Source organism: Oncorhynchus gorbuscha, linkage group LG21 (assembly GCF_021184085.1).
Source record: "Oncorhynchus gorbuscha isolate QuinsamMale2020 ecotype Even-year linkage group LG21, OgorEven_v1.0, whole genome shotgun sequence".
Taxonomy (NCBI): domain Eukaryota; kingdom Metazoa; phylum Chordata; class Actinopteri; order Salmoniformes; family Salmonidae; genus Oncorhynchus; species Oncorhynchus gorbuscha.
In genome coordinates this window covers 39381-65083 of record NC_060193.1, presented here as the reverse complement: position 1 = coordinate 65083, position 25703 = coordinate 39381, and the positions used below count along the sequence as shown (strand labels likewise).

The 25703-nt window shown below is 46.5% G+C and overlaps 1 protein-coding gene across 2 annotated transcripts in view; it reads right to left on the bottom strand.

Moving 5' to 3' along the window:
- Positions 1-24673, bottom strand: part of atp1b2a (ATPase Na+/K+ transporting subunit beta 2a) — a 92075-nt gene extending 67402 nt beyond the window's left edge. Inside the window, exons 1-3 of one of the 2 annotated variants that reach the window (XM_046319915.1) lie at positions 24287-24673; positions 7094-7222; positions 6450-6554 (exon numbers count right to left, since the gene is read on the bottom strand). In XM_046319915.1, the coding sequence (XP_046175871.1) occupies positions 6450-6554; positions 7094-7222; positions 24287-24389 (337 nt within the window). In that variant the 5' untranslated portion in view covers positions 24390-24673. The remainder of the gene's footprint in view (positions 1-6449; positions 6555-7093; positions 7223-24286) is intronic. The other variant, XM_046319916.1, reaches the window with a different exon arrangement.
- Positions 24674-25703: the final 1030 nt, after the last annotated feature.

Genomic DNA, 25703 nt, shown 5'->3' with positions numbered 1-25703 from the left:
GAACAACGGCCTGTTGCTAGGTGATCACAGCTAAATGACAGCATCTTGCTTGGTGATCACTACAAAAACACAGCTAAATAACAGCCTCTTGCTTGTTGATAACAGTTAAATAACAGCCTGTTGCTAGGTGATCACAGCTAAACAACAGCTTGTTGCTAGGTGATCACAGGTAAACGACAGTCTGTTGCTTGGTGATCACTACAAAATCAAAGCTAAAGAACAGCCTCTTGCTTGGTGATCACAGTTAAACAACAGCTTGTTGCTAGGTGATCACAGGTAAACGACAGTCTGTTGCTTGGTGATCACTACAAAAACACAGCTAAACAACAGCCTCTTGCTTGATAATCACTACAAAAACACAGCTAAATAACAGCCTGTTGCTAGGTGATCACACCTAAATGACATCCTCTTGCTTGATGATCACTACAAAAACACAGCTAAACAACAGCCTCTTGCTAGGTGATCACAGCTAAACAACAGCCTCTTGATAGGTGATCAAAGCTAAACAACGGCCTGTTGCTAGGTGATCACAGCTAAACAACAGCCTCTTGATAGGTGATCACAGCTAAACAACAGCCTGTTGCAAGGAGATCACAGCTAAACAACAGCCTCTTGCTTGGTGATCACTACAAAAACACTGCTAAACAACAGCCTCTTGCTAGGTGATCACAGCTAAACAACAGCTTGTTGCTAGGTGATCACAGGTAAACGACAGTCTGTTGCTTGGTGATCACTACAAAATCAAAGCTAAACAACAGCCTCTTGCTAGGTGATCACAGCTAAACAACAGCTTGTTGCTAGGTGATCACAGGTAAACGACAGTCTGTTGCTTGGTGATCACTACAAAATCAAAGCTAAAGAACAGCCTCTTGCTTGGTGATCACAGTTAAACAACAGCTTGTTGCTAGGTGATCACAGGTAAATGACAGTCTGTTGCTTGGTGATCACTACAAAAACACCGCTAAACAACAGCCTCTTGCTTGATAATCACTACAAAAACACAGCTAAATAACAGCCTGTTGCTAGGTGATCACACCTAATTGACATCCTCTTGCTTGATGATCACTACAAAAACACATCTAAACAACAGCCTCTTGCTAGGTGATCACAGCTAAACAACAGCCTCTTGATAGGTGATCAAAGCTAAACAACGGCCTGTTGCTAGGTGATCACAGCTAAACAACAGCCTCTTGATAGGTGATCACAGCTAAACAACAGCCTCTTGATAGGTGATCACAGCTAAACAACAGCCTGTTGCAAGGAGATCACAGCTAAACAACAGCCTCTTGCTTGGTGATCACTACAAAAACACTGCTAAACAACAGCCTGTTGCTTGGTGATCACTACAAAAACACAGCTAAACAACAGCCTCTTGCTAGGTGATCACAGCTAAACAACAGCCTCTTGATAGGTGATCAAAGCTAAACAACGGCCTGTTGCTAGGTGATCACAGCTAAACAACAGCCTCTTGATAGGTGATCACAGCTAAACAACAGCCTCTTGATAGGTGATCACAGCTAAACAACAGCCTGTTGCAAGGAGATCACAGCTAAACAGCCTCTTGCTTGGTGATCACTACAAAAACACAACTAAACAACAGCCTGTTGCTAGGTGATCACAGCTAAACAACAGCCACTTGCTAGGTGATCACAGCTAAACAACAGCCTGTTGCTAGGTGATCACAGCTAAACAACAGCCTCTTGCTTGGTGATCACTGCAAAAACACTGCTAAACAACAGCCTGTTGCTAGGTGATCACAGCTAAACAACAGTCTGTTGCTAGGTGATCACAGCAAAAAAAGCCTCTAGCTTGGTGATCACTACGAAAACACAGCTAAACAACAGCGTCTTGCTTGGTGTCACAGTTCAACAACAGCCTGTTGCTAGGTGATCACAGATAAACAACAGTCTGTTGCTAAGTGATCACAGCTAAAGAACAGCCTGTTCCTAGGTGGTCACAGCTAAAAAAAAGCCTTTAGCTTGGTGATCACTACAAAAACACAGCTAAACAACAGCCTCTTGCTTGATGATCACTACAAAAACACAGCTAAACAACAGCCTGTTGCTAGGTGATCACAGCTTAACAATGGCCTGTTGCTAGGTGATCACAGCTAAATGACAGCCTCTTGCTTGATGATCACTACAAAAACACAGCTAAACAACAGCCTGTGGCTAGGTGATCACAGCTGAACAACGGCCTGTTGCTAGGTGATCACAGCTAAACAACAGCCTGTTGCTAGGTGATCACAGCTGAACAACGGCCTGTTGCTAGGTGATCACAGCTAAATGACAGCCTCTTGCTTGGTGATCACTACAAAAACACAGCTAAATAACAGCCTCTTGCTTGTTGATCACAGTTAAATAACAGCCTGTTGCTAGGTGATCACAGCTAAACAACAGCTTGTTGCTAGGTGATCACAGGTAAATGACAGTCTGTTGCTTGGTGATCACTACAAAATCAAAGCTAAAGAACAGCCTCTTGCTTGGTGATCACAGTTAAACAACAGCTTGTTGCTAGGTGATCACACCTAAATGACATCCTCTTGCTTGATGATCACTACAAAAACACAGCTAAACAACAGCCTCTTGCTAGGTGATCACAGCTAAACAACAGCCTCTTGTGGTGATCACAGCTAAACAACAGCCTCTTGCTATCACAGCTAAACAACAGCCTCTTGTTGATCACAGCTAAACAACAGCCTCTTGATAGGTGATCACTACAGCTAAACAACAACAGCCTGTTGCAAGGAGATCACAGCTAAACAACAGCCTCTTGCTTGGTGATCACTACAAAAACACAGCTAAATGACAGCCTCTTGCTTGATGATCACTACAAAAACACAGCTAAACAACAGCCTGTGGCTAGGTGATCACAGCTGAACAACGGCCTGTTGCTAGGTGATCACAGCTAAACAACAGCCTGTTGCTAGGTGATCACAGCTGAACAACGGCCTGTTGCTAGGTGATCACAGCTAAATGACAGCCTCTTGCTTGGTGATCACTACAAAAACACAGCTAAATAACAGCCTCTTGCTTGTTGATCACAGTTAAATAACAGCCTGTTGCTAGGTGATCACAGCTAAACAACAGCTTGTTGCTAGGTGATCACAGGTAAATGACAGTCTGTTGCTTGGTGATCACTACAAAATCAAAGCTAAAGAACAGCCTCTTGCTTGGTGATCACAGTTAAACAACAGCTTGTTGCTAGGTGATCACACCTAAATGACATCCTCTTGCTTGATGATCACTACAAAAACACAGCTAAACAACAGCCTCTTGCTAGGTGATCACAGCTAAACAACAGCCTCTTGATAGGTGATCAAAGCTAAACAACGGCCTGTTGCTAGGTGATCACAGCTAAACAACAGCCTCTTGATAGGTGATCACAGCTAAACAACAGCCTGTTGCAAGGAGATCACAGCTAAACAACAGCCTCTTGCTTGGTGATCACTACAAAAACACTGCTAAACAACAGCCTCTTGCTAGGTGATCACAGCTAAACAACAGCTTGTTGCTAGGTGATCACAGGTAAACGACAGTCTGTTGCTTGGTGATCACTACAAAATCAAAGCTAAAGAACAGCCTCTTGCTTGGTGATCACAGTTAAACAACAGCTTGTTGCTAGGTGATCACAGGTAAATGACAGTCTGTTGCTTGGTGATCACTACAAAAACACAGCTAAACAACAGCCTCTTGCTTGATAATCACTACAAAAACACAGCTAAATAACAGCCTGTTGCTAGGTGATCACACCTAATTGACATCCTCTTGCTTGATGATCACTACAAAAACACATCTAAACAACAGCCTCTTGCTAGGTGATCACAGCTAAACAACAGCCTCTTGATAGGTGATCAAAGCTAAACAACGGCCTGTTGCTAGGTGATCACAGCTAAACAACAGCCTCTTGATAGGTGATCACAGCTAAACAACAGCCTCTTGATAGGTGATCACAGCTAAACAACAGCCTGTTGCAAGGAGATCACAGCTAAACAACAGCCTCTTGCTTGGTGATCACTACAAAAACACCGCTAAACAACAGCCTGTTGCTTGGTGATCACTACAAAAACACAGCTAAACAACAGCCTCTTGCTAGGTGATCACAGCTAAACAACAGCCTCTTGATAGGTGATCAAAGCTAAACAACGGCCTGTTGCTAGGTGATCACAGCTAAACAACAGCCTCTTGATAGGTGATCACAGCTAAACAACAGCCTCTTGATAGGTGATCACAGCTAAACAACAGCCTCTTGATAGGTGATCACAGCTAAACAACAGCCTGTTGCAAGGAGATCACAGCTAAACAGCCTCTTGCTTGGTGATCACTACAAAAACACAACTAAACAACAGCCTGTTGCTAGGTGATCACAGCTAAACAACAGCCACTTGCTAGGTGATCACAGCTAAACAACAGCCTGTTGCTAGGTGATCACAGCTAAACAACAGCCTCTTGCTTGGTGATCACTGCAAAAACACTGCTAAACAACAGCCTGTTGCTAGGTGATCACAGCTAAACAACAGTCTGTTGCTAGGTGATCACAGCAAAAAAAGCCTCTAGCTTGGTGATCACTACGAAAACACAGCTAAACAACAGCGTCTTGCTTGGTGTCACAGTTCAACAACAGCCTGTTGCTAGGTGATCACAGATAAACAACAGTCTGTTGCTAGGTGATCACAGATAAACAACAGTCTGTTGCTAGGTGATCACAGATAAACAACAGTCTGTTGCTAGGTGATCACAGCTGAACAACAGCCTGTTGCTAGGTGATCACTACAAAAACACAGCTAAACAACAGCCTCTTGCTTGGTGATCACAGTTAAACAACAGCCTGTTGCTAGGTGATCACAGATAAACAACAGTCTGTTGCTAGGTGATCACAGCTGAACAACAGCCTGTTGCTAGGTGATCACAGCTAAATGACAGCCTCTTGCTTGATGATCACTACAAAAACACAGCTAAACAACAGCCTCTTGCTTGATAATCACTACAAAAACACAGCTAAACAACAGCCTCTTGCTTGGTGATCACAGCTTAACAACAGCCTGTTGCTAGGTGATCACACCTAAACGACAGTCTGTTGGTTGGTGATCACTACAAAAACACAGCTAAATAACAGCCTCTTGCTTGGTGATCACTACAAAAACATAGCTAAACAACCACCTGTTGCTATGTGATTGCAGCTAAACAATCACCTGTTGCTATGTGATTGCAGCTAAACAACCACCTGTTGCTATGTGATCACAGCTAAACAACGGCCTGTTGCTGGTTGATCACAGCTAAAGAAAAGCCACTAAGTTGGTGATCACAGCTAAACAACAGTCTGTTGCTTGGTGATCACTACAAAAACACAGCTAAACAACCACCTGTTGCTATGTGATTGCAGCTAAACAACCACCTGTTGCTATGTGATTGCAGCTAAACAACCACCTGTTGCTATGTGATTATAGCTAAACAACAGTCTGTTGCTTGGTGATCACTACAAAAACACAGCTAAACAACAGCCTCTTTACTTTATTTTCTGTTAGAATAAAATACATAATTCTACTTGACAAAAGACTTTAACCTCAAGAGATGACAGGTCAAATGTTCAAAAAGGTTCTCTTACTCAGAAAATACCCCAGATCATATGGGTCTAGACAATATTCAAAACAACTAACAATACACTGAATTTCGACATTTGCAGTCATTTACATTGTAAAGTCATGTCATTCTACACAATACCACAACACATTTTTCCAACTTGGGAGGTAAACTTGATAAAGTATTCAATCAATTTTATATTTGAGTTGAAATCAGTTGAATTTTTTACCCAGTAGCTTGGCTGGCTCCTCTTTCTATTTGGTTGGCTACTCTATGTACTGGTTTTGGTTGGCTACTCTATGTACTGGTTTCTTTCTATTTGGTTGGCTACTCTATGTACTGGTTTTGGTTGGCTACTCTATGTACTGGTTTCTTTCTATTTGGTTGGCTACTCTATGTACTGGTTTTGGTTGGCTACTCTTTCTATTTGGTTGGCTACTCTATGTACTGGTTTCTTTCTATTTGGTTGGCTACTCTATGTACTGGTTTCTTTCTATTTGGTTGGCTACTCTATGTACTGGTTTCTTTCTATTTGGTTGGCTACTCTATGTACTGGTTTTGGTTGGCTACTCTTTCTATTTGGTTGGCTACTCTATGTACTGGTTTCTTTCTATTTGGTTGGCTACTCTATATACTGGTTTCTTTCTATTTGGTTGGCTACTCTATGTACTGGTTTCTTTCTATTTGGTTGGCTACTCTATGTACTGGTTTTGGTTGGCTACTCTTTCTATTTGGTTGGCTACTCTATGTACTGGTTTCTTTCTATTTGGTTGGCTACTCTATGTACTGGTTTCTTTCTATTTGGTTGGCTACTCTATGTACTGGTTTATTTCTATTTGGTTGGCTACTCTATGTTTATTAACGGCTTACATTCGAGGAAGTTGTTCAGCGTCTGGGCATAGATGTCAAAGCTCTCTGTGTCCTTGGTGTTGTAGAGGATCTCCATGGCCTCGCCCCGTGGACGGATCATCATACCTACAGTACAACAGAGAGGGTAAGAGATTAGGGTGTGTCTGTACCTGGGGTAGCGAGGAGGTCCTGGTAGGTGTGTCTGTACCTGGGGTAATGAGGAGGTCCTGGTAGGTGTGTCTATACCTGGGGTAATGAGGAGGTCCTGGTAGATGTGTCTGTACCTGGGGTAATGAGGAGGTCCTGGTAGGTGTGTCTGTACCTGGGGTAATGAGGAGGTTCTGGTAGGTGTGTCTGTACCTGGGGTAACGAGGCGGTCCTGGTAGGTGTGTGTCTGTACCTGGGGTAACGAGGAGGTCCTGGTAGGTGTGTCTGTACCTGGGGTAACGAGTCGGTCCTGGTAGGTGTGTCTGTACCTGGGGTAACGAGGAGGTCCTGGTAGGTGTGTGTCTGTACCTGGGGTAACGAGGAGGTATTGGTAGGTGTGTCTGTACCTGAGGTAACGAGGCGATACTGGTAGGTGTGTCTGTATCTGGGGTAACGAGGTCCTGGTAGGTGTGTGTGTACCTGGGGTAACGAGGCGGTCCTGGTAGGTGTGTGTGTACCTGGGGTAACGAGGCGGTCCTGGTAGGTGGGTTTATACTCGTCCAGTGTCAGCAGCATCACGTACATGGTCAGGACGAACATTCCACCAAGGAATATATAGAACACCAGGTAGAACAGCAGGATCAGACCTGGAACACAAACACACACCATCAGCTGAGCAATACCTTCTCCATACAGCTGAAACAGAGCAATACCTTCTCCATACAGCTGAAACAGAGCAATACCTTCTCCATACAGCTGAAACAGAGCAGTACCTTCTCCATACAGCTGAAACAGAGCAATACCTTCTCCATACAGCTGAAACAGAGCAATACCTTCTCCATACAACTGAAACAGAGCAATACCTTCTCCATACAGCTGAAACAGAGCAATACCTTCTCCATACAACTGAAACAGAGCAATACCTTCTCCATACAGCTGAAACAGAGCAGTACCTTCTCCATACAGCTGGAACAGAGCAGTACCTTCTCCATACAGCTGAAACAGAGCAATACCTTCTCCATACAGCTGAAACAGAGCAATACCTTCTCCATACAACTGAAACAGAGCAATACCTTCTCCATACAGCTGAAACAGAGCAGTACCTTCTCCATCAGCTGAAACAGAGCACTACCTTCTCCATACAGCTGGAACAGAGCAACACCTTCTCCATACAGCTGAAACAGAGCAACACCTTCTCCATACAGCTGAAACAGAGCAATACCTTCTCCATACAGCTGAAACAGAGCAACACCTTCTCCATACAGCTGAAACAGAGCAACACCTTCTCCATACAGCTGAAACAGAGCAATACCTTCTCCATACAGCTGAAACAGAGTAATACCTTCTCCATACAGCTGAAACAGAGCAATACCTTCTCCATACAGCTGAAACAGAGCAACACCTTCTCCATACAGCTGAAACAGAGCAATACCTTCTCCATACAGCTGAAACAGAGCAATACCTTCTCCATACAGCTGAAACAGAGCAATACCTTCTCCATACAGCTGAAACAGAGCAATACCTTCTCCATACAACTGAAACAGAGCAATACCTTCTCCATACAGCTGAAACAGAGCAGTACCTTCTCCATCAGCTGAAACAGAGCACTACCTTCTCCATACAGCTGGAACAGAGCAACACCTTCTCCATACAGCTGAAACAGAGCAACACCTTCTCCATACAGCTGAAACAGAGCAATACCTTCTCCATACAGCTGAAACAGAGCAACACCTTCTCCATACAGCTGAAACAGAGCAACACCTTCTCCATACAGCTGAAACAGAGCAATACCTTCTCCATACAGCTGAAACAGAGCAGTACCTTCTCCATACAGCTGAAACAGAGCAATACCTTCTCCATACAGCTGAAACAGAGCAGTACCTTCTCCATACAGCTGAAACAGAGCAATACCTTCTCCATACAGCTGAAACAGAGCAATACCTTCTCCATACAGCTGAAACAGAGCAGTACCTTCTCCATACAGCTGAAACAGAGCAATACCTTCTCCATACAGCTGAAACAGAGCAGTACCTTCTCCATACAGCTGAAACAGAGCAATACCTTCTCCATACAGCTGAAACAGAGCAGTACCTTCTCCATACAGCTGAAACAGAGCAGTACCTTCTCCATCAGCTGAAACAGAGCAATACCTTCTCCATACAGCTGAAACAGAGCAATACCTTCTCCATACTGCTAGACTGACCATACCAGCTGAAACAGAGCAGTACCTTCTCCATACATCTAGACTGACCATAACGGCTGAAACAGAGCAATACCTTCTCCTCCAGACAGCTAGACTGACCATACCAGCTGAAACAGAGCAGTACCTTCTCCATGCAGCTAGACTGACCATACCAGCTGAAACAGAGCAGTACCTTCTCCATACAGCTAGACTGACCATACCAGCTGAAACAGAGCAGTACCTTCTCCTCCATACAGCTAGACTGACCATACCAGCTGAAACAGAGCAGTACCTTCTTCTCCATACAGCTAGACTGACCATAACAGCTGAAACAGAGCAGTACCTTCTCCATACAGCTGAAACAGAGCAGTACCTTCTCCTCCATACAGCTGAAACAGAGCAGTACCTTCTCCATACAGCTAGACTGACCATACCAGCTGAAACAGTACCTTCTCCATACAGCTCGACTGACCATACCAGCTGAAACAGAGCAATACCTTCTTCTCCAGACAGCTAGACTGACCATAACGGCTGAAACAGAGCAGTACCTTCTCCATACAGCTAGACTGACCATACCAGCTGGAACAGAGCAGTACCTTCTCCTCCATACATCTAGTCTGACCATACCAGCTGAAACAGAGCAGTACTTTCTTCTCCATACAGCTAGACTGACCATAACAGCTGAAACAGAGCAGTACCTTCTCCATACAGCTGAAACAGAGCAGTACCTTCTCCTCCATACAGCTAGACTGACCATACCAGCTGAAACAGAGCAGTACCTTCTCCATCTCCTCTCTCTCCCCCTCTCCCTTTCTCCCTCTCTCTCCCCACCTCCATTTCTCCCTCTCTCTCCCCACCTCCATTTCTCCCTCCTCTCCCACCTCCATTTCTCCCCCTCTCTCCCCACCTCCCTTTCTCCCCCTCTCTCCCCACCTCCATCTCTCTCCCCACCTCCATTTCTCCCTCCTCTCCCCACCTCACTTTCTCCCTCTCTCTCCCCACCTCCATTTCTCCCTCCTCTCCCCACCTCCATTTCTCCCTCTCTCTCCCCACCTCCATCTCTCTCCCCACCTCCATTTCTCCCTCCTCTCCCCACCTCCCTTTCTCCCTCTCTCTCCCCACCTCCATTTCTCCCTCCTCTCCCCACCTCCCTTTCTCCCTCTTTCTCCCCACCCCCTTTCCTCCTCCTCTCCCCACCTCCCTTTCTCCCTCTCTCTCCCCACCTCCCTTTCTCCCTCCTCTCCCCACCTCCCTTTCTCCCTCTCTCTCCCCACCTCCATTTCTCCCTCTCTCTCCCCACCCCCTTTCCTCCTCCTCTCCCCACCTCCCTTTCTCCCTCTCTCTCCCCACCTCCCTTTCTCCCTCCTCTCCCCATCTCCCTTTCTCCCTCCTCTCCCCATCTCCCTTTCTCCCTCTTTCTACCCACCTCCCTTTCTCCCTCCTCTCCCCATCTCCCTTTCTCCCTCCTCTCCCCACCTCCCTTTCTCCCTCCTCTCCCCACCTCCCTTTCTCCCTCTCTCTCCCCACCTCCATTTCTCCCTCCTCTCCCCACCTCCCTTTCTCCCTCTCTCTCCCCACCTCCATTTCTCCCTCTCTCTCCCCACCCCCTTTCCTCCTCCTCTCCCCACCTCCCTTTCTCCCTCTCTCTCCCCACCTCCCTTTCTCCCTCCTCTCCCCATCTCCCTTTCTCCCTCTCTCTCCCCACCTCCCTTTCTCCCTCTCTCCCCACCTCCCTTTCTCCCTTCTCTCCCCATCTCCCTTTCTCCCTCCTCTCCCCACCTCCCTTTCTCCCTCCTCTCCCCACCTCCCTTTCTCCCTCCTCTCCCCACCTCCCTCCTCTCCCCACCTCCCTTTCTCCCTCTCGTCTCCTCCTGTCCTCTCCTCCTTCTCTCTCTGTAACCTACATACTGCTGTAGGAATGATGATGTGGGGGAGGGGCTGTAAACGCTTTCTGTCTCCCGTCTCACTTACTCACCCCCCACACACACACACACACACACACACACACCCCCCACACACACACACACACACACACACACACACACACACACACACACACACTGGATTGCTTCTAAAGACATCAACCAACCAAAGAGTCGCTACAGTTTCAACTGTTCTGCCTTACTATTATTCAACCATGCTGGTCATTTATGAACATTTGAACATCTTGGCCACGTTCTGTTATAATGGCTTCCAGAAGACATCCCCACACTCTCTCTAACCAGGACCTGAGCCCTAGGACCGTGCCCCAGGACTACCTGACATGATGGCTCCTTGCTGTCCCCAGTCCATCTGACTGTGCTGCTGCTCCAGTTTCAAAATTTGACCATGCTGGTCATTTATGAACATTTGAACATCTTGGTCATGTTCTGTTATAATCTCTACCCGTGGCCACCCCACATAGCCCGGTTCCTCTCTAGGTTTCTTCCTAGGTTTTGGCCTTTCTAGGGAGTTTTTCCTAGCCACCGTGCTTTTACACCTGCATTGTTTGCTGTTTGGGGTTTTAGGCTGGGTTTCTGTACAGCACTTTGAGATATCAGCTGATGTACGAAGGGCTATATAAATAAATTTGATTTGATTTGATTTGATACTGCTTTCGCTTGAAAAAAACATGTATTAGTACTGTTTGTCCACTTTGAGACGCCGTAGCCAGTATACACATCCTCCAAATAGTCAGAATCGTTCTTTGATGTTGTTGCTGAGGAGATCTAACTAAGATGTTTGGTGCAGAATCTGTTGACCAATCACAGAAGAAGGGGCGTACAAACTGTTGTGTGGAAAAAAAAACTTATCGAAGTCCAAAAACAAAACAAAAAATGTCAATATATGAACTGTTTGGGCTGCCTTTTTCTGCGGCAGCTTTCCAATCCTTGGGGATCTCAGACGATATGAAAGAGAGGTTGAACAGGCTGGTAATAGGGGTTGCGACAATGGCGGCAGATAGTTTCAGAAATAGAGGGTCCAGATTGTCAAGCCCAGCTGATTTGTACGGGTCCAGGTTTTGCAGCTCTTTCAGAACATCTGCTATCTGGATTTGGGTAAAGGAGAACCTGGAGAGGCTTGGGCGAGGAGCTGCGGGGGGGGGGGAGCTGTTGGCCGAGGTTGGAGTAGCCAGTCGGAAGGCATGGCCAGCCGTTGAGAAGTGCCTATTGAAGTTTTCGATAATCATGGATTTATCGGTGGAGACCGTGTTACCCAGTGCAGTGGGTAGCTGGGAGGAGGTGCTCTTGTTCTCCATGGACTTCACAGTGTCCCAGAACTTTTTGGAGTTGGAGCTACAGGATGCAAACTTCTGCCTGAAGAAGCTGGCCTTAGCTTTCCTGACTGACTGCGTGTATTGGTTCCTGACTTCCCTGAACAGTTGCATATCACGGGGGCTATTCGATATGGAATCATGTAGTAACCAAAAAAGTGTTCAACAAAATATGTGTGTGTGTGTCTGGTTGTAATCTCTCCCAGACAAAAGTGTTCATTCAACTCAGACACTGTTCAACAAGCGAACTATTGATGCTACTAGACTCTCTGTTCAACCAGCGAACTATTGATGCTACTAGAGACTCTCTGTTCAACAAGCTAACAAACTATTGATGCTACTACAGACTCTCTGTTCAACCAGCTAACAAACTATTGATGCTACTACAGACTCTCTGTTCAACAAGCTAACAAACTATTGATGCTACTACAGACTCTCTGTTCAACAAGCTAACATACTATTGATGCTACTACAGACTCTCTGTTCAACCAGCTAACAAACTATTGATGCTACTAGAGACTCTCTGTTCAACAAGCTAACAAACTATTGATGCTACTACAGACTCTCTGTTCAACAAGCTAACATACTATTGATGCTACTACAGACTCTCTGTTCAACCAGCTAACAAACTATTGATGCTACTAGAGACTCTCTGTTCAACAAGCTAACAAACTATTGATGCTACTACAGACTCTCTGTTCAACCAGCTAACAAACTATTGATGCTACTACAGACTCTCTGTTCAACAAGCTAACAAACTATTGATGCTTCTAGACTCTCTGTTCAACAAGCTAACAAACTATTGATGCTACTACAGACTCTCTGTTCAACAAGCTAACAAACTATTGAAGCTACTACAGACTCTGTTCAACAAGCTAACAAACTATTGATGCTTCTAGACTCTCTGTTCAACAAGCTAACAAACTATTGATGCTACTACAGACTCTCTGTTCAACAAGCTAACAAACTATTGATGCTACTACAGACTCTCTGTTCAACAAGCTAACCAGTTAATGATGTTACTAACTACACTGCTCAAAAAAATAAAGGGAACACACAATGTAACTCCATTAAACAACACAATGTAACTCCAAGTCAATCACACTTCTGTGAAATCAAACTGTCCACTTAGGAAGCAACACTGATTGACAATACATTTCACATGCTGTTGTGCAAATGGAATAGACAACATGTGGAAATTATAGGCAATTAGCAAGACACCCCCAATAAAGGAGTGGATCTGCAGGTGGTGACCACAGACCACTTCTCAGTTCCTATGCTTCTTGGCTGATGTTTTGGTCACTTTTGAATGCTGGCGGTGCTTTCACTCTAGTGGTAGCATGAGACGGAGTCTACAACCCACACAAGTGGCTCAGGTAGTGCAGCTCATCCAGGATGGAACATCAATGCGAGCTGTGGCAAGAAGGTTTGCTGTGTCTGTCAGCGTAGTGTCCAGAGCATGGAGGCGCTACCAGGAGACAGGCCAGTACATCAGGAGACGTGGAGGAGGCCGTAGGAGGGCAACAACCCAGCAGCAGGACCGCTACCCCCGCTTTGTGCAAGGAGGAGCACTGCCAGAGCCCTGCAAAATGACCTCCAGCAGGCCACAAATGTGCATGTGTCTGCTCAAACAGTCAGAAACAGACTCCATGAGGGTGGTATGAGGGCCCGACGTCCACAGGTGGGGGTTGTGCTTACAGCCCAACACTGTGCAGGACGTTTGGCATTTGCCAGGGAACACCAAGATTGGCAAATTCACCACTGGCGCCCTGTGTTCTTCACAGATGAAAGCAGGTTCACACTAAGCACATGTGACAGATGTGACAGTCTGGAGACGCCGTGGAGAACGTTCTGCTGCCTGCAACATCCTCCAGCATGACCGGTTTGGCGATGGGTCAGTCATGGTGTGGGGTGGCATTTCTTTGGGGGGCCGCACAGCCCTCCATGTGCTCGCCAGAGGTAGCCTGACTGCCATTAGGTACCGAGATGAGATCCTCAGACCCCTTGTGAGACCATATGCTGGTTCGGTTGGCCCTGGGTTCCTCCTAATACAAGACAATGCTAGACCTCATGTGGCTGGAGTGTGTCAGCAGTTCCTGCAAGAGGAAGGGATTGATGCTATGGACTGGCCCACCCGTTCCCCAGACCTGAATCCAATTGAGCACATCTGGGACATCATGTCTCGCTCCATCCACCAATGCCACGTTGCACCACAGACTGTCCAGGAGCTGCCGGATGCTTTAGTCCAGGTCTGGGAGGAGATCCCTCAGGAGACCATCCGCCACCTCATCAGGAGCATGCCCAGGCGTTGTAGGGAGGTCATACAGGCACGTGGAGGCCACACACACTACTGAGCCTCATTTTGACTTGTTTTAAGGACATTACATCAAGTTGGATCAGCCTGTAGTGTGGTTTTCCAGTTTAATTTTGTGTGTGACTCCAAATCCAGACCTCCATGGGTTGATACATTTGATTTCCATTGATCATTTTTCGTGTGATTTTGTTGTCAGCACATTCAACTATGTCAAGAAAAAAGTATTTAATAAGAATATTTCATTCATTCAGATCTAGGATGTGTTATTTTAGTGTTCCCTTTATTTTTTGGAGCAGTGTATATAAACAGCTGGAAATCATGCTACAACAGACTCTCTATTCAACTGGCTAACCAGTTAGCATCAGGCTCTTTTCAACTAGCTAACCAGTTAGCATCAGGCTCTTTTCAACTAGCTAACCAGTTAGCATCAGGCTCTTTCAACTAGCTAACCAGTTAGCATCAGGCTCTTTTCAACTGGCTAACCAGTTAGCATCAGGCTCTTTTCAACTGGCTAACCAGTTAGCATCAGGCTCAGTTAAACTGCCCCCCCCCTCTCTCTCTTCCCATCTCTATCTCTTTCTCTGTTGTGGGAGTCTATTATGAGTCATCTGAGCCTTAGGCTTGTGTGTACGTGTGTGTGACCGTCAGTCCTGAAGGAAGAACATTCAACATGGCGGCAACCTCTCCTCTCATCTCTCTCTCCTCTCTATCCTCTCTCTCTTCAAGCTCCCATCTCTGTCCTCCCCTCCCCTACCATCTTTCTCTCATCCTCTTCCTCCCCTCCCATCTCTCTCCCTTCCCATCTTTCTCTTCTCTCTATCCTCTCTCTCCTCCCCTCCCATCGCTCTCCTCCTCTTCCTCCCATCTCTCTCTCCTTGCCTCCCATCTCTCCCCTCCTCTTCCGCCCTCTCACCTCCCAACACTCTCTTCTCCCTCTCATCTCTCTCTCTCCCCTCTCCTCTCTCTTTCTCCACGGCGTCTACGGCGTCTCCCATCTCTCTCCCCTCCTATATTTCTCTTCATCTCTCATCTTTCATCTCTCTCCTCTCCTTCTCCCTCTCTCCTTCCTTACAAACTCTCTCGCTATCTCCTCTCCCTCTCCTCCTCATCTCTCTCCCCTCCCATCTCTCTCTCATCTCATCTATCTTCTCGCTCTCTCCTCAGCTCCCATTTCTCTCTCACCTCCCATCACGCTCTTCTCTCTCTCCTCCCATTTCACTCTTCATCTCTCTCCTTCTTTCACCTCTCTCTCCTCCTCTTCCTCTCGGTCCCCCTCTTCTCTCTCCTCCTCTTCTTCTCTCTAACCTCCTCCTCCTCTCTCTCTCCTCCTCTTTCTGTCTCTCCTCTTTCTGTCTCTCTCTCTCCTCCTCCTCTTCCTCTCTCCTCCTCTTCCATTTCTCTCTGCTCCCATCTTTCTCTTCATCATCTCTCTCCTCCACATCTCCCTCTCCTCCTCTTCCTCTTTTTTTCCTCTCTCTCCTCCTCTATCTTCTCTCTCTCCTCCTCTTCCACTGCCATCCGTTCTTCTTGCTAACGTGCAATCATTGGAAAACAAACTGGACGATCTACTATTAAAACTATACTACCAATGGGGACGTTAAAAACTGTAATATCTTATGTTTCAAAGAGACATGGCTGAACGATGACCTGGATAAAATAGAGCTGGCTGACTTCTCAGTGCATCGGCAGAGCATCTACCTCTGGTAAAACGAGAGGCGAGGGTGTATGTCTTATGTTTCAAAGAGACATGGCTGAACGATGACCTGGATAAAATAGAGCTGGCTGACTTCTCAGTGCATCGGCAGAGCATCTACCTCTGGTAAAACGAGAGGCGAGGGTGTATATCTTATGTTTCAAAGAGACATGGCTGAACGATGACCTCTGGTAAAACGAGAGGCGAGGGTGTATTTGTCAATAACTGTTGGTGACGATGTCTAATATTAAAGAAGTCTCGAGGTATTGCTCGCCTGAGGTAGAATACCTCATGATAAACTGTAGACCACACTATCTACCAAGAGTGTTCTCATCTGTATTATTCGTAGTCGTCTATTTACCACCACAAACCCGATGCTGGCACAAAGACCGCACTCAACCAGCTGTATAAGGCCATAAGCAAAGAAGAAAATCCAGAAGATTTGCCGAAAGGAGGGCGAGGCAGGGCTTTGTATGCGTTCCGGAAATTAAGAGTAGCAAAGATCCAGGGTTTTCTAGCCCGGGTCTCACATTCGATATGCTGATAAAATTTAGGGGTTGCGACAATGGCGGCAGATAGTTTCAGAAATAGAGGGTCCAGATTGTCAAGCCCAGTTGATTTGTACGGGTCCAGGTTTTGCAGCTCTTTCAGAACATCTGCTATCTGGATTTGGGTAAAGGAGAACCTGGAGAGGCTTGGGCGAGTAGCTGCGGGGGGGGGCAGAGCTGTTGGCCGAGGTTGGAGTAGCCAAGAGGAAGGCATGGCCAGCTGTTGAGAAATGCTTGTTGAAGTTTTCGATAATCATGGATTTATCGGTGGTGACCGTGTTACCTAGCCTCAGTGCAGTGGGCAGCTGGGAGGAGGTGCTCTTGTTCTCCATGGACTTTACAGTGTCCCAGAAGTTTTTGGAGTTAGAGCTACAGGATGCAAATTTCTCCCTGAAGAAGCTGGCCTTGGCTTTCCTAACTAACTGCGTGTATTGGTTCCTGACTTCCCTGAACAGTTGCATATCGCGGGGACTATTCGATGCTATTGCAGTCCGCCACAGGATGTTTTTTGTGCTGGTCGAGGGCAGTCAGGTCTGGAGTGAACCAAGGGCTATATCTGTTCTTAGTTCTGCATATTTTGAAACGGAGCATGCTTATCTAAAATGGAGAGGAAGTTACTTTTAAAGAATGACCAGGCATCCTCGACTGACGGGATGAGGTCAATGTCCTTCCAGGATACCCGGGCCAGGTCGATTAGAAAGGCCTGCTCGCAGAAGTGTTTTAGGGAGTGTTTGACAGTGATGAGAGGTGGTCGTTTTACTGCGGATTCGTAGCGGATACAGGCAATGAGGCAGTGATCGCTGAAATCCTGGTTGAAGACAGCGGAGGTGTATTTGGGGGCCAGTTGGTCAGGATGACGTCTATGAGGGTGCCCTTGTTTATAGATTTAGGGTTGTACCTGGTGGGTTCCTTGATGATTTGTGTGAGATTGAGGGCATCTAGCTTAGATTGTAGGACTGCCGGGGTGTTAAGCATATCCCAGTTTAGGTCACCTAACAGAACAAGCTCTGAAGCTAGATGGGGGGTGATCAATTCACAAATGGTGTCCAGGGCACAGCTGGGAGCTGAGGGGGGTTGGTAGCAGGTGGCAACAGTGAGAGACTTATTTCTGGAGAGAGTAATTTTTTTAATTAGTAGTTCGAACTGTTTGGGTATGGACCTGGAAAGTATGACATTACTTTGCAGGCTATCTCTGCAGTAGACTGCAACTCCTCCCCCTTTGGCAGTTAATCTTGACGGAAAATGTAATAGTTAGGTATGGAAATCTCAGAATTTTTGGTGGCCTTCCTAAGCCAAGATTCAGACACGGCAAGGACATCAGGGTTAGCAGAGTGTGCTAAAGCAGTGAGTAAAACAAACTTAGGGAGGAGGCTTCTGATGTTGACATGCATGAAACCAAGGCTTTTTCGATCACAGAAGTCAACAAATGAGGGTGCCTGGGTACATGCAGGGCCAGGGTTTACCTCCACATCACCTGCGGAACAGAGAAGGAGTAGTATGAGGGTGCGGCTAAAGGCTATCAAAACTGGTCGCCTAGAGCGTTGGGGACAAAGAATAAAAGGAGCATATTTCTGGGCATGGTAGAATATATTCAGGGCATAATGCGCAGACAGGGGTATGGTGGGGTACGGGTACAGCGGAGGTAAGCCCAGGCACTGCGTGATGATGAGAGAGGTTGTATCTCTGGACATGCTGGTTGTAATGGGTGAGGTCACCGCATGTGTGGGAGGTGGGACAAAGGAGGTATCAGAGGTATGAAGAGTGGAACTGGGGGCTCCATTGTAAACTAAAACAATGATAACTAACCTGAACAACAGTATACAAGGCATATTGACATTTGAGAGAGACATACAGCGAGGCATACAGTAATTGCAGGTGTTGATTGGGAGAGCTAGCTAAAACAGCAGGTGAGACAACAACAGCTAATCAGCTAGCACAACAACAGCAGGTAAATTGGCGTTGACTCGGCAGAGACGGTTGGGTTAACTACACACAGAGCCTGAGTGCGGCTGGGGCCGACAGACAAAAACATAAACAAACAGAATGGAGTACCGCGATTAATGGACAGTCCAGCAGGCATCAGCTATGTAGCCAAGTTTACAGCAAGGATCCGGTGGAGTATTGGGCTCTATCCGTGTATGAGTGGGGTTCGGGGGAACAGCTGAGTAGGCCGGGAAGTGGGCCTCAGGGATAGCTTCGGTACTGGGTGCAAGCTAGCTGTGAAGATCAGAAGTAGTGGTCCAGGGAATCCGGCGTTGTTGTGGAGAGACAGTTATCCAGGCACAAAAAAATGGCTGGCTGTGCAGTAAAAGCCGCTAGCAGTGGCTAACCATGACTAAATAGCTTGTATCTAGTTAGCTGGTTAGCTTCTGGAGGTTCTTGAATGTGTTCTTAAAATTAAAAATAATAGCGATTCCGTATCACATCGGGTGAGGAAGGTTACCCAAAGGTATAATCGAATTAAAAATCGAAAAGAGATTGAAAATAAATATGGGTCTGGTGAGTGGATTTTGATTTTATTACTTTTTTTACCATAGTTTATTTAGTAAATATTTTAATAACTATATTTCTTGAACTGCATTGTTGGTTAAGGGCTGGTCAGTCAGCATTTCACTGTGAGGTCTACACCTGTTGGTTAAGGGCTTGTCAGTCAGCATTTCACTGTGAGGTCTACACCTGTTGGTTAAGGGCTGGTCAGTCAGCATTTCACTGTGAGGTCTACACCTGTTGGTTAAGGGCTTGTCAGTCAGCATTTCACTGTGAGGTCTACACCTGTTGGTTAAGGGCTGGTCAGTCAGCATTTCTACACCTGTTGGTTAAGGGCTTGTCAGTCAGCATTTCACTGTGAGGTCTACACCTGTTGGTTAAGGGCTTGTCAGTCAGCATTTCACTGTGAGGTCTACACCTGTTGGTTAAGGGCTGGTCATTAATCATTTCACTGTGAGGATCACTCTGATCCTGTGTCCAGTACCTCTCCTGAATGCATTCTGATCCTGTGTCCAGTCCCTCTCCTGAATGCCTTCTGATCCTGTGTCCAGTACCTCTTCTGAATGCTGCTTTCTGTTTGCTCTCTCATCCTCTCCTCCCTCTCATCCTCCCTCCCTCTCATCCTCCCTCTCTCTCACCCTCCCTCCCTGTCTCTCACCCTCCCTCCCTCCCTCCCTCCCTCTCATCCTCCCTCCCTCTCATCCTCCCTCCCTCCCTCTCATCCTCCCTCCCTCTCATCCTCCCTCCCTCTCATCCTCCCTCTCAGCCCTCTCATCCTCTCCCTCCCTCTCATCCTCTCAGCCCTCTCATCCTCTCAGCCCTCTCATCCTCGCCTCCCTCTCATCCTCCCTCTCATCCTCGCCTCCCTCTCATCCTCGCCTCCCTCTCATCCTCCCTCCCTCTCATCCTCCCTCACTCTCATCCTCCCTCCCTCTCATCCTCTCCTCCCTCTCATCCTCCCTCCCTCTCGCCCTCTCCTCCCTCTCATCCTCCCTCTGCCTCATCCTCCCTCCCTCTCATCCTCTCCTCCCTCCCCCTCATCCTCTCCTCCCTCTCACCCTCCCTCCCTCTCATCCTCCCTGCCTCTCATTCTCTCCTCCCTCTCATCCTCCCTCCCTCTCATCCTCTCCTCCCTCTCATCCGCCCTCCCTCCCTCTCATCCTCCCTCCCTCCCTCTCATCCTCCCTCCCTCTCATCCTCTCCTCCCTCCCCCTCATCCTCTCCTCCCTCTCACCCTCCCTCCCTCTCATCCTCCCTGCCTCTCATTCTCTCCTCCCTCTCATCCTCCCTCCCTCTCATCCTCTCCTCCCTCTCATCCTCCCTCCCTCCCTCCTCTTTAGAATAAAGATTATACATGGATTATACACAGTCATACCAAGAACAACCCTCACGCAAGGGTGTGTGTGTTCGTAGAGAACAGAACAGATACTGTATTCTATTTTCTATGTTCTATATTTTGTGTTCTGTGTTCTCGATTATGAGTTCTGTGTTCTGTTCTGTGTTCTACGTTCTATATTGTGAGTTCTATGTTCTGTGTTCAATGTTCTATATTCTGAGTTCTATATTCTGAGTTCTATGTTCTATATTCTGAGTTCTATGTTCTATATTCTGTGTTCTATGTTCTGTGTTCTATATTCTGAGTTCTATGTTCTGTGTTCTATGTTCTATATTGTGTGTTCTGTGTTCTAGATTCTGAGTTCTGTGTTATGTTCTATATTCTATGTTCTGTGTTCTGAGTTCTATATTCTGATATTCTATTCTAATATGTGTTCTATGTTTTGTGTTCTATATTCCGTCCAGCAGCAGACGCTCAGCAGCCAGATTAAACAGACGAATCAAATTCTACGTTAATCCAGATTAGACTAGTCATCACATACCCTCTCTCTCTGTCCTCTCTCTCTCCTCATTCTCCCTCTCTCTCTCTGTCCTCTCTCTCTCTCTCTCTCTCTCTCTCTCTGTCCTCATTCTCCCTCTCTCTCTCTGTCCTCTCTCTCTTTCTCCCCCCCACTCCCTCTGTCCTTTCTCTCTACCCCCTCTATCTCTCTCTCCCCTCTCCCCCCACTCTCTCTGTTCTTTCTTTCTACCCCCCTCTCTCTGTCCTCTATCTCTCCTCTCCCCCCTCTGTAACCCTCCTCTAGTACAGATTGAGCTGAATGACAGCATCCTCATCAGATCAGCCTGTATGTGTGTGTGTCCCACCTGTGAGTGTGTGAGGAGCATCCCTCAACTAGAGCTGTTACGGTGACCACCATACCGGTGGATACGAGTCATGGTAATTAGGCTCTGATGCTGCTGCTGGTCATTAGTAACCAACCAAACTTGCTAACTGCCTGGTACTCAGCACTCTATTGTCCCTCTAATCACTCTGACATCAATGCAAATCTAATCGGAAATCTAATCAAACACTTCATGAGAGCTCATGAGCTCATGTTGACCAACATTTCTATAGGCTATGTAAATGCAGGAGAAAACAGAGTGATGGCCTCTAATAAAAAGAGGAGGGTCCCATCAGCTATCTATAGGCTATGCCTGCTATATTTATTTCTCAACTTTGCAAATATTAAACACATTGCTTATCGTTACAACAGGAGTATAGCCTACCTGGCTGGCAGGAAAATGAACCATTCACTATTTAAGTGCATAGATGACATCTATTTTGCCCCTGTTTCGAAACTGGTGCAAAATAATGGTCCATTCTCACCTCATCACACCTCATGTAGTCTAGTCCATAGTCCTATAAGGTTAGTATCACACCTCATGTAGTCTAGTCCATAGTCCTATAAGGTTAGTATCACACCTCATGTAGTCTCGTCCATAGTCCTATAAGGTTAGTATCACACCTCATGTAGACTAGTTAGTATCACACCTCATGTAGTCTAGTCCATAGTCCTATATGTTTTAATAAGGTTAGTATCACACCTCCTGTAGCCTAGCCCTTAGTCCTATATGTTTTAATAAGGTTAGTATCACACCTCATGTAGTCTAGCCCATAGTCCTATAAGGTTAGTATCACACCTCATGTAGCCTATAGTCCTATATGTTTGAATAAGGTTAGTATTAAATACGTCTTTCTAATGAAGCACATTAATCCTCTTTACACTGGGTTAGCTAACCCTTTACACTGGGTACAGAGCCTAACTACACAGGAGGAGCTTGAGTTTCCAGTTTGGGGAAGATCATTTTCACCATAAAATGCACCTTTATAATAAACCATTACATGCAGAATCGCACTCACTTTTGAGAATTATGTTTTCACATTGCTTATAGCCTACTGCCGTGTGCTCATTGCTGCTCATAACGCTTATAGCCTACTGCCGTGTGCGCATTGCTGCGCTCATAGCCTACTGCCGTGTGCTCATTGCTGCTCATAACGCTTATAGTCAACTGCCGTGTGCTCATTGCTGCTCATAACCCTTATAGTCAACTGCCGTGTGCTCATTGCTGCTCATAACGCTTATAGCCTACTGCCGTGTGCTCATTGCTGCTCATAACGCTTATAGCCTACTGCCGTGTGCTCATTGCTGCTCATAACGCTTATAGCCTACTGCCGTGTGCGCATTGCTGCTCATAACGCTTATAGCCTACTGCCGTGTGCTCATTGCTGCTCATAACGCTTATAGCCTACTGCCGTGTGCTCATTGCTGCTCATAACGCTTATAGCCTACTGCCGTGTGCTCATTGCTGCTCATAACGCTTATAGCCTACTGCCGTGCTCATTGCTGCTCATAACGCTTATAGCTGCTCATTGCTGCTCATATAACGCTTATAGCCTACTGCCGTGTGCTCATTGCTGCTCATAACGCTTATAGCCTACTGCCGTGTGCTCATTGCTGCTCATAACGCTTACTAGCCTAACTGCCGTGTAGCCTACTGCCGTGTGCTCATTGCTGCTCATAACGCTTATAGCCTACTGCCGTGTGCACATTGCTGCTCATAACGCTTATAGCCTACTGCCGTGTGCACATTGCTGCTCATAACACTTATAGCCTACTGCCGTGTGCTCATTGCTGCTCATAACGCTTATAGGCTACTGCCGTGTGCTCATTGCTGCTCATAACGCTTATAGGCTACTGCCGTGTGCTCATTGCTGCTCATAACGCTTATAGGCTACTAGGCTACTGCCATAACGCTGGCTACTGCTCATTGCTGCTCATAACGCTTATAGGCTACTGCCGTGTGCTCATTGCTGCTCATAACGCTTATAGGCTACTGCCGTGTGCTCATTGCTGCTCATAACGCTTATAGCCTACTGCCGTGTGCTCATTGCTGCTCATAACGCTTATAGCCTACTGCCGTGTGCTCATTGCTGCTCATAACGCTTATAGCCTACTGCCGTGTGCTCATTGCTGCTCATAGCGCTTATAGCCTACTGCCGTGTGCTCATTGCTGCTCATAACGCTTATAGCCTACTGCCATGTGCACATTGCTGCTCATAGCGCTTATAGCCTACTGCCGTGTGCTCATTGCTACTCATAACGTGAAGACATAGCCTAATAGTATGTTCACATTTTAAGCTAAAAGTTCTGCTATTACCTCATTGCTTTGTAAAAGTTTTTTTTAATGCAAGTGGTTGTATTAATTGTGGATCTATCGTATCCCACAACTGTCCCAGAGTATGTTTGGAAAATGTATTTCTGGTACAGAAGGACATGTTGACCAATAGAATGGGACGTAGATAGTAGACTGACATAGGCTAGTGTTTCGTGCACCACCCTATGGGACTCCCGATCACGGCCGGTTGTGACACAGCCCGGGATCAAACCAGGGTCTGTCGTGACGCCTCTAGCACTGAGATGCAGTGCTTTAGACCGCTGCGCCACTCAGGAGCCATAACATAATGACAACTCAGAGGATGCTATTCTGTTCTTCTGAAATAGACCACATTTTCTTCATATCATGTTTCTTTAGACCTGTCTAAAATAAATAATGGATTTATTGTGATGGTGTAGACTATATTACATGGATGTATTAGTCTTTTTTAAACGTAGACGTTCCAAAGGTCTTCATCAGTGGCTCGTAGGCTGTGTGGAAGATGCGAAAGGTGTTTATGTTCATTAACGGTCAATTACCATGAGACCGGCAGTTATTTGCTTGTAATTACAGCCATAGCCTTAAACACACAACACACATCATATAATGTCAGCCTACTGGACTGAAAGGAGGGGGGCTACTCGCATGAAGGATCACTGGACAGATTCAAACCATCTGAGAGACAGAGAGAGAGACTGACTGACCCCAGCTGCTTGCGGTCCGGCCCAGGAACTCGTGTGTCCGAGGGTTCCAGAAGTATGGCTCCTTGACCCCGGTGTCCACGCGCTCATCTTCCTTGTTGTTCATGGTGCCCGTTGCGTATCGTGCGGCAGTTTGTACTCGGTGTCAACTAAAAATGAGGATTCTGGCTGTCTGGCGCGGTAAAATGAGATGTCCCGATAATGACCGTTATCTGTCTGTCTAGTCCGGTAAAATGTGCGAGGTGTTTCAGAATAAATGCTCGGCTTTTCAAGCCACCGGTGATGACGACAAGTGCTATAGTCTATCGATAGAAGACTAATCTACAGTCACAGACGATGCGAGACTGACTGTTCTGTTCTACTGCGGCGCGACGATACTGCGGTAAAACGGGCTCGAGCCTGGATACATGGTCACGTCATAATCAGCCCCTGCTCTCCGCCAATAGGACACATCTATCCCATCTGGCCCCACCCCTACTACCCTCCATTATAACCTCAACAACCTGTGTGTGTGGACCTGAAATGATAAACAGAATGAATGTTTGGCCACAGAAGACAGACTGCATTTCAAAGTGTGGATGGAGAGGTGGAGAGAGAGATGGAAAGATGGAGAGAGACAGAGACAGAGAGAGAGAGAGGAGAGAGAGATGAAAAGGTGGAGAGAGAATGAGAGAATGAGAGATAGAGAGATATGGACAGACAGAGACAGAGACAGAGAGAGACAGACAGAGACAGAGAGAGAGAGAGACAGACAGAGACAGAGAGAGAGAGAGACAGACAGAGACAGAGAGAGAGAGAGACAGACAGAGACAGAGAGAGACAGAGACAGAGACAGAGAGACAGAGACAGAGACAGAGACAGAGACAGAGACAGAGACAGAGACAGAGAGAGAGAGAGAGAGAGAGAGAGAGAGAGAGAGAGAGAGAGAGAGAGAGAGAGAGAGAGAGAGAGAGAGAGAGATAGAGAGATAGAGGGAGAGATGGAGAGAGGAGTGTTTCAGAGGCCGCTGTACCAGAACACAAACGGTTATAGAGAGGATGGAGGTGTCCAGTGGATTCTGTGGTCTGTGTGCTCCCTCTGGTGGATCCTGAGAGAGACTGCAGCACACCAGACTTGAGAGATAGCAACACTACTAATACTACTGCAGCGCCACAGATTCCAGGGGCCTCATTTTCACAGAGTACACAACACATTATGAACAGCTGCTCTTTCCATGACGTAGACTGATACACCTTTAGCCAAATACATTTAAACTCCGTTTTTCACAATTCCTGACATTTAATCCCTGTTTTAGGTCAATTAGGATCACCACTTTATTTTAAGAATGTGAAATGTCAGAATAATAGTAGGGAGAATTATTTATTTCAGCTGTTATTTCTTTCATCACATTCCCAGTGGGTCAGAAGTTTACATACTCAAT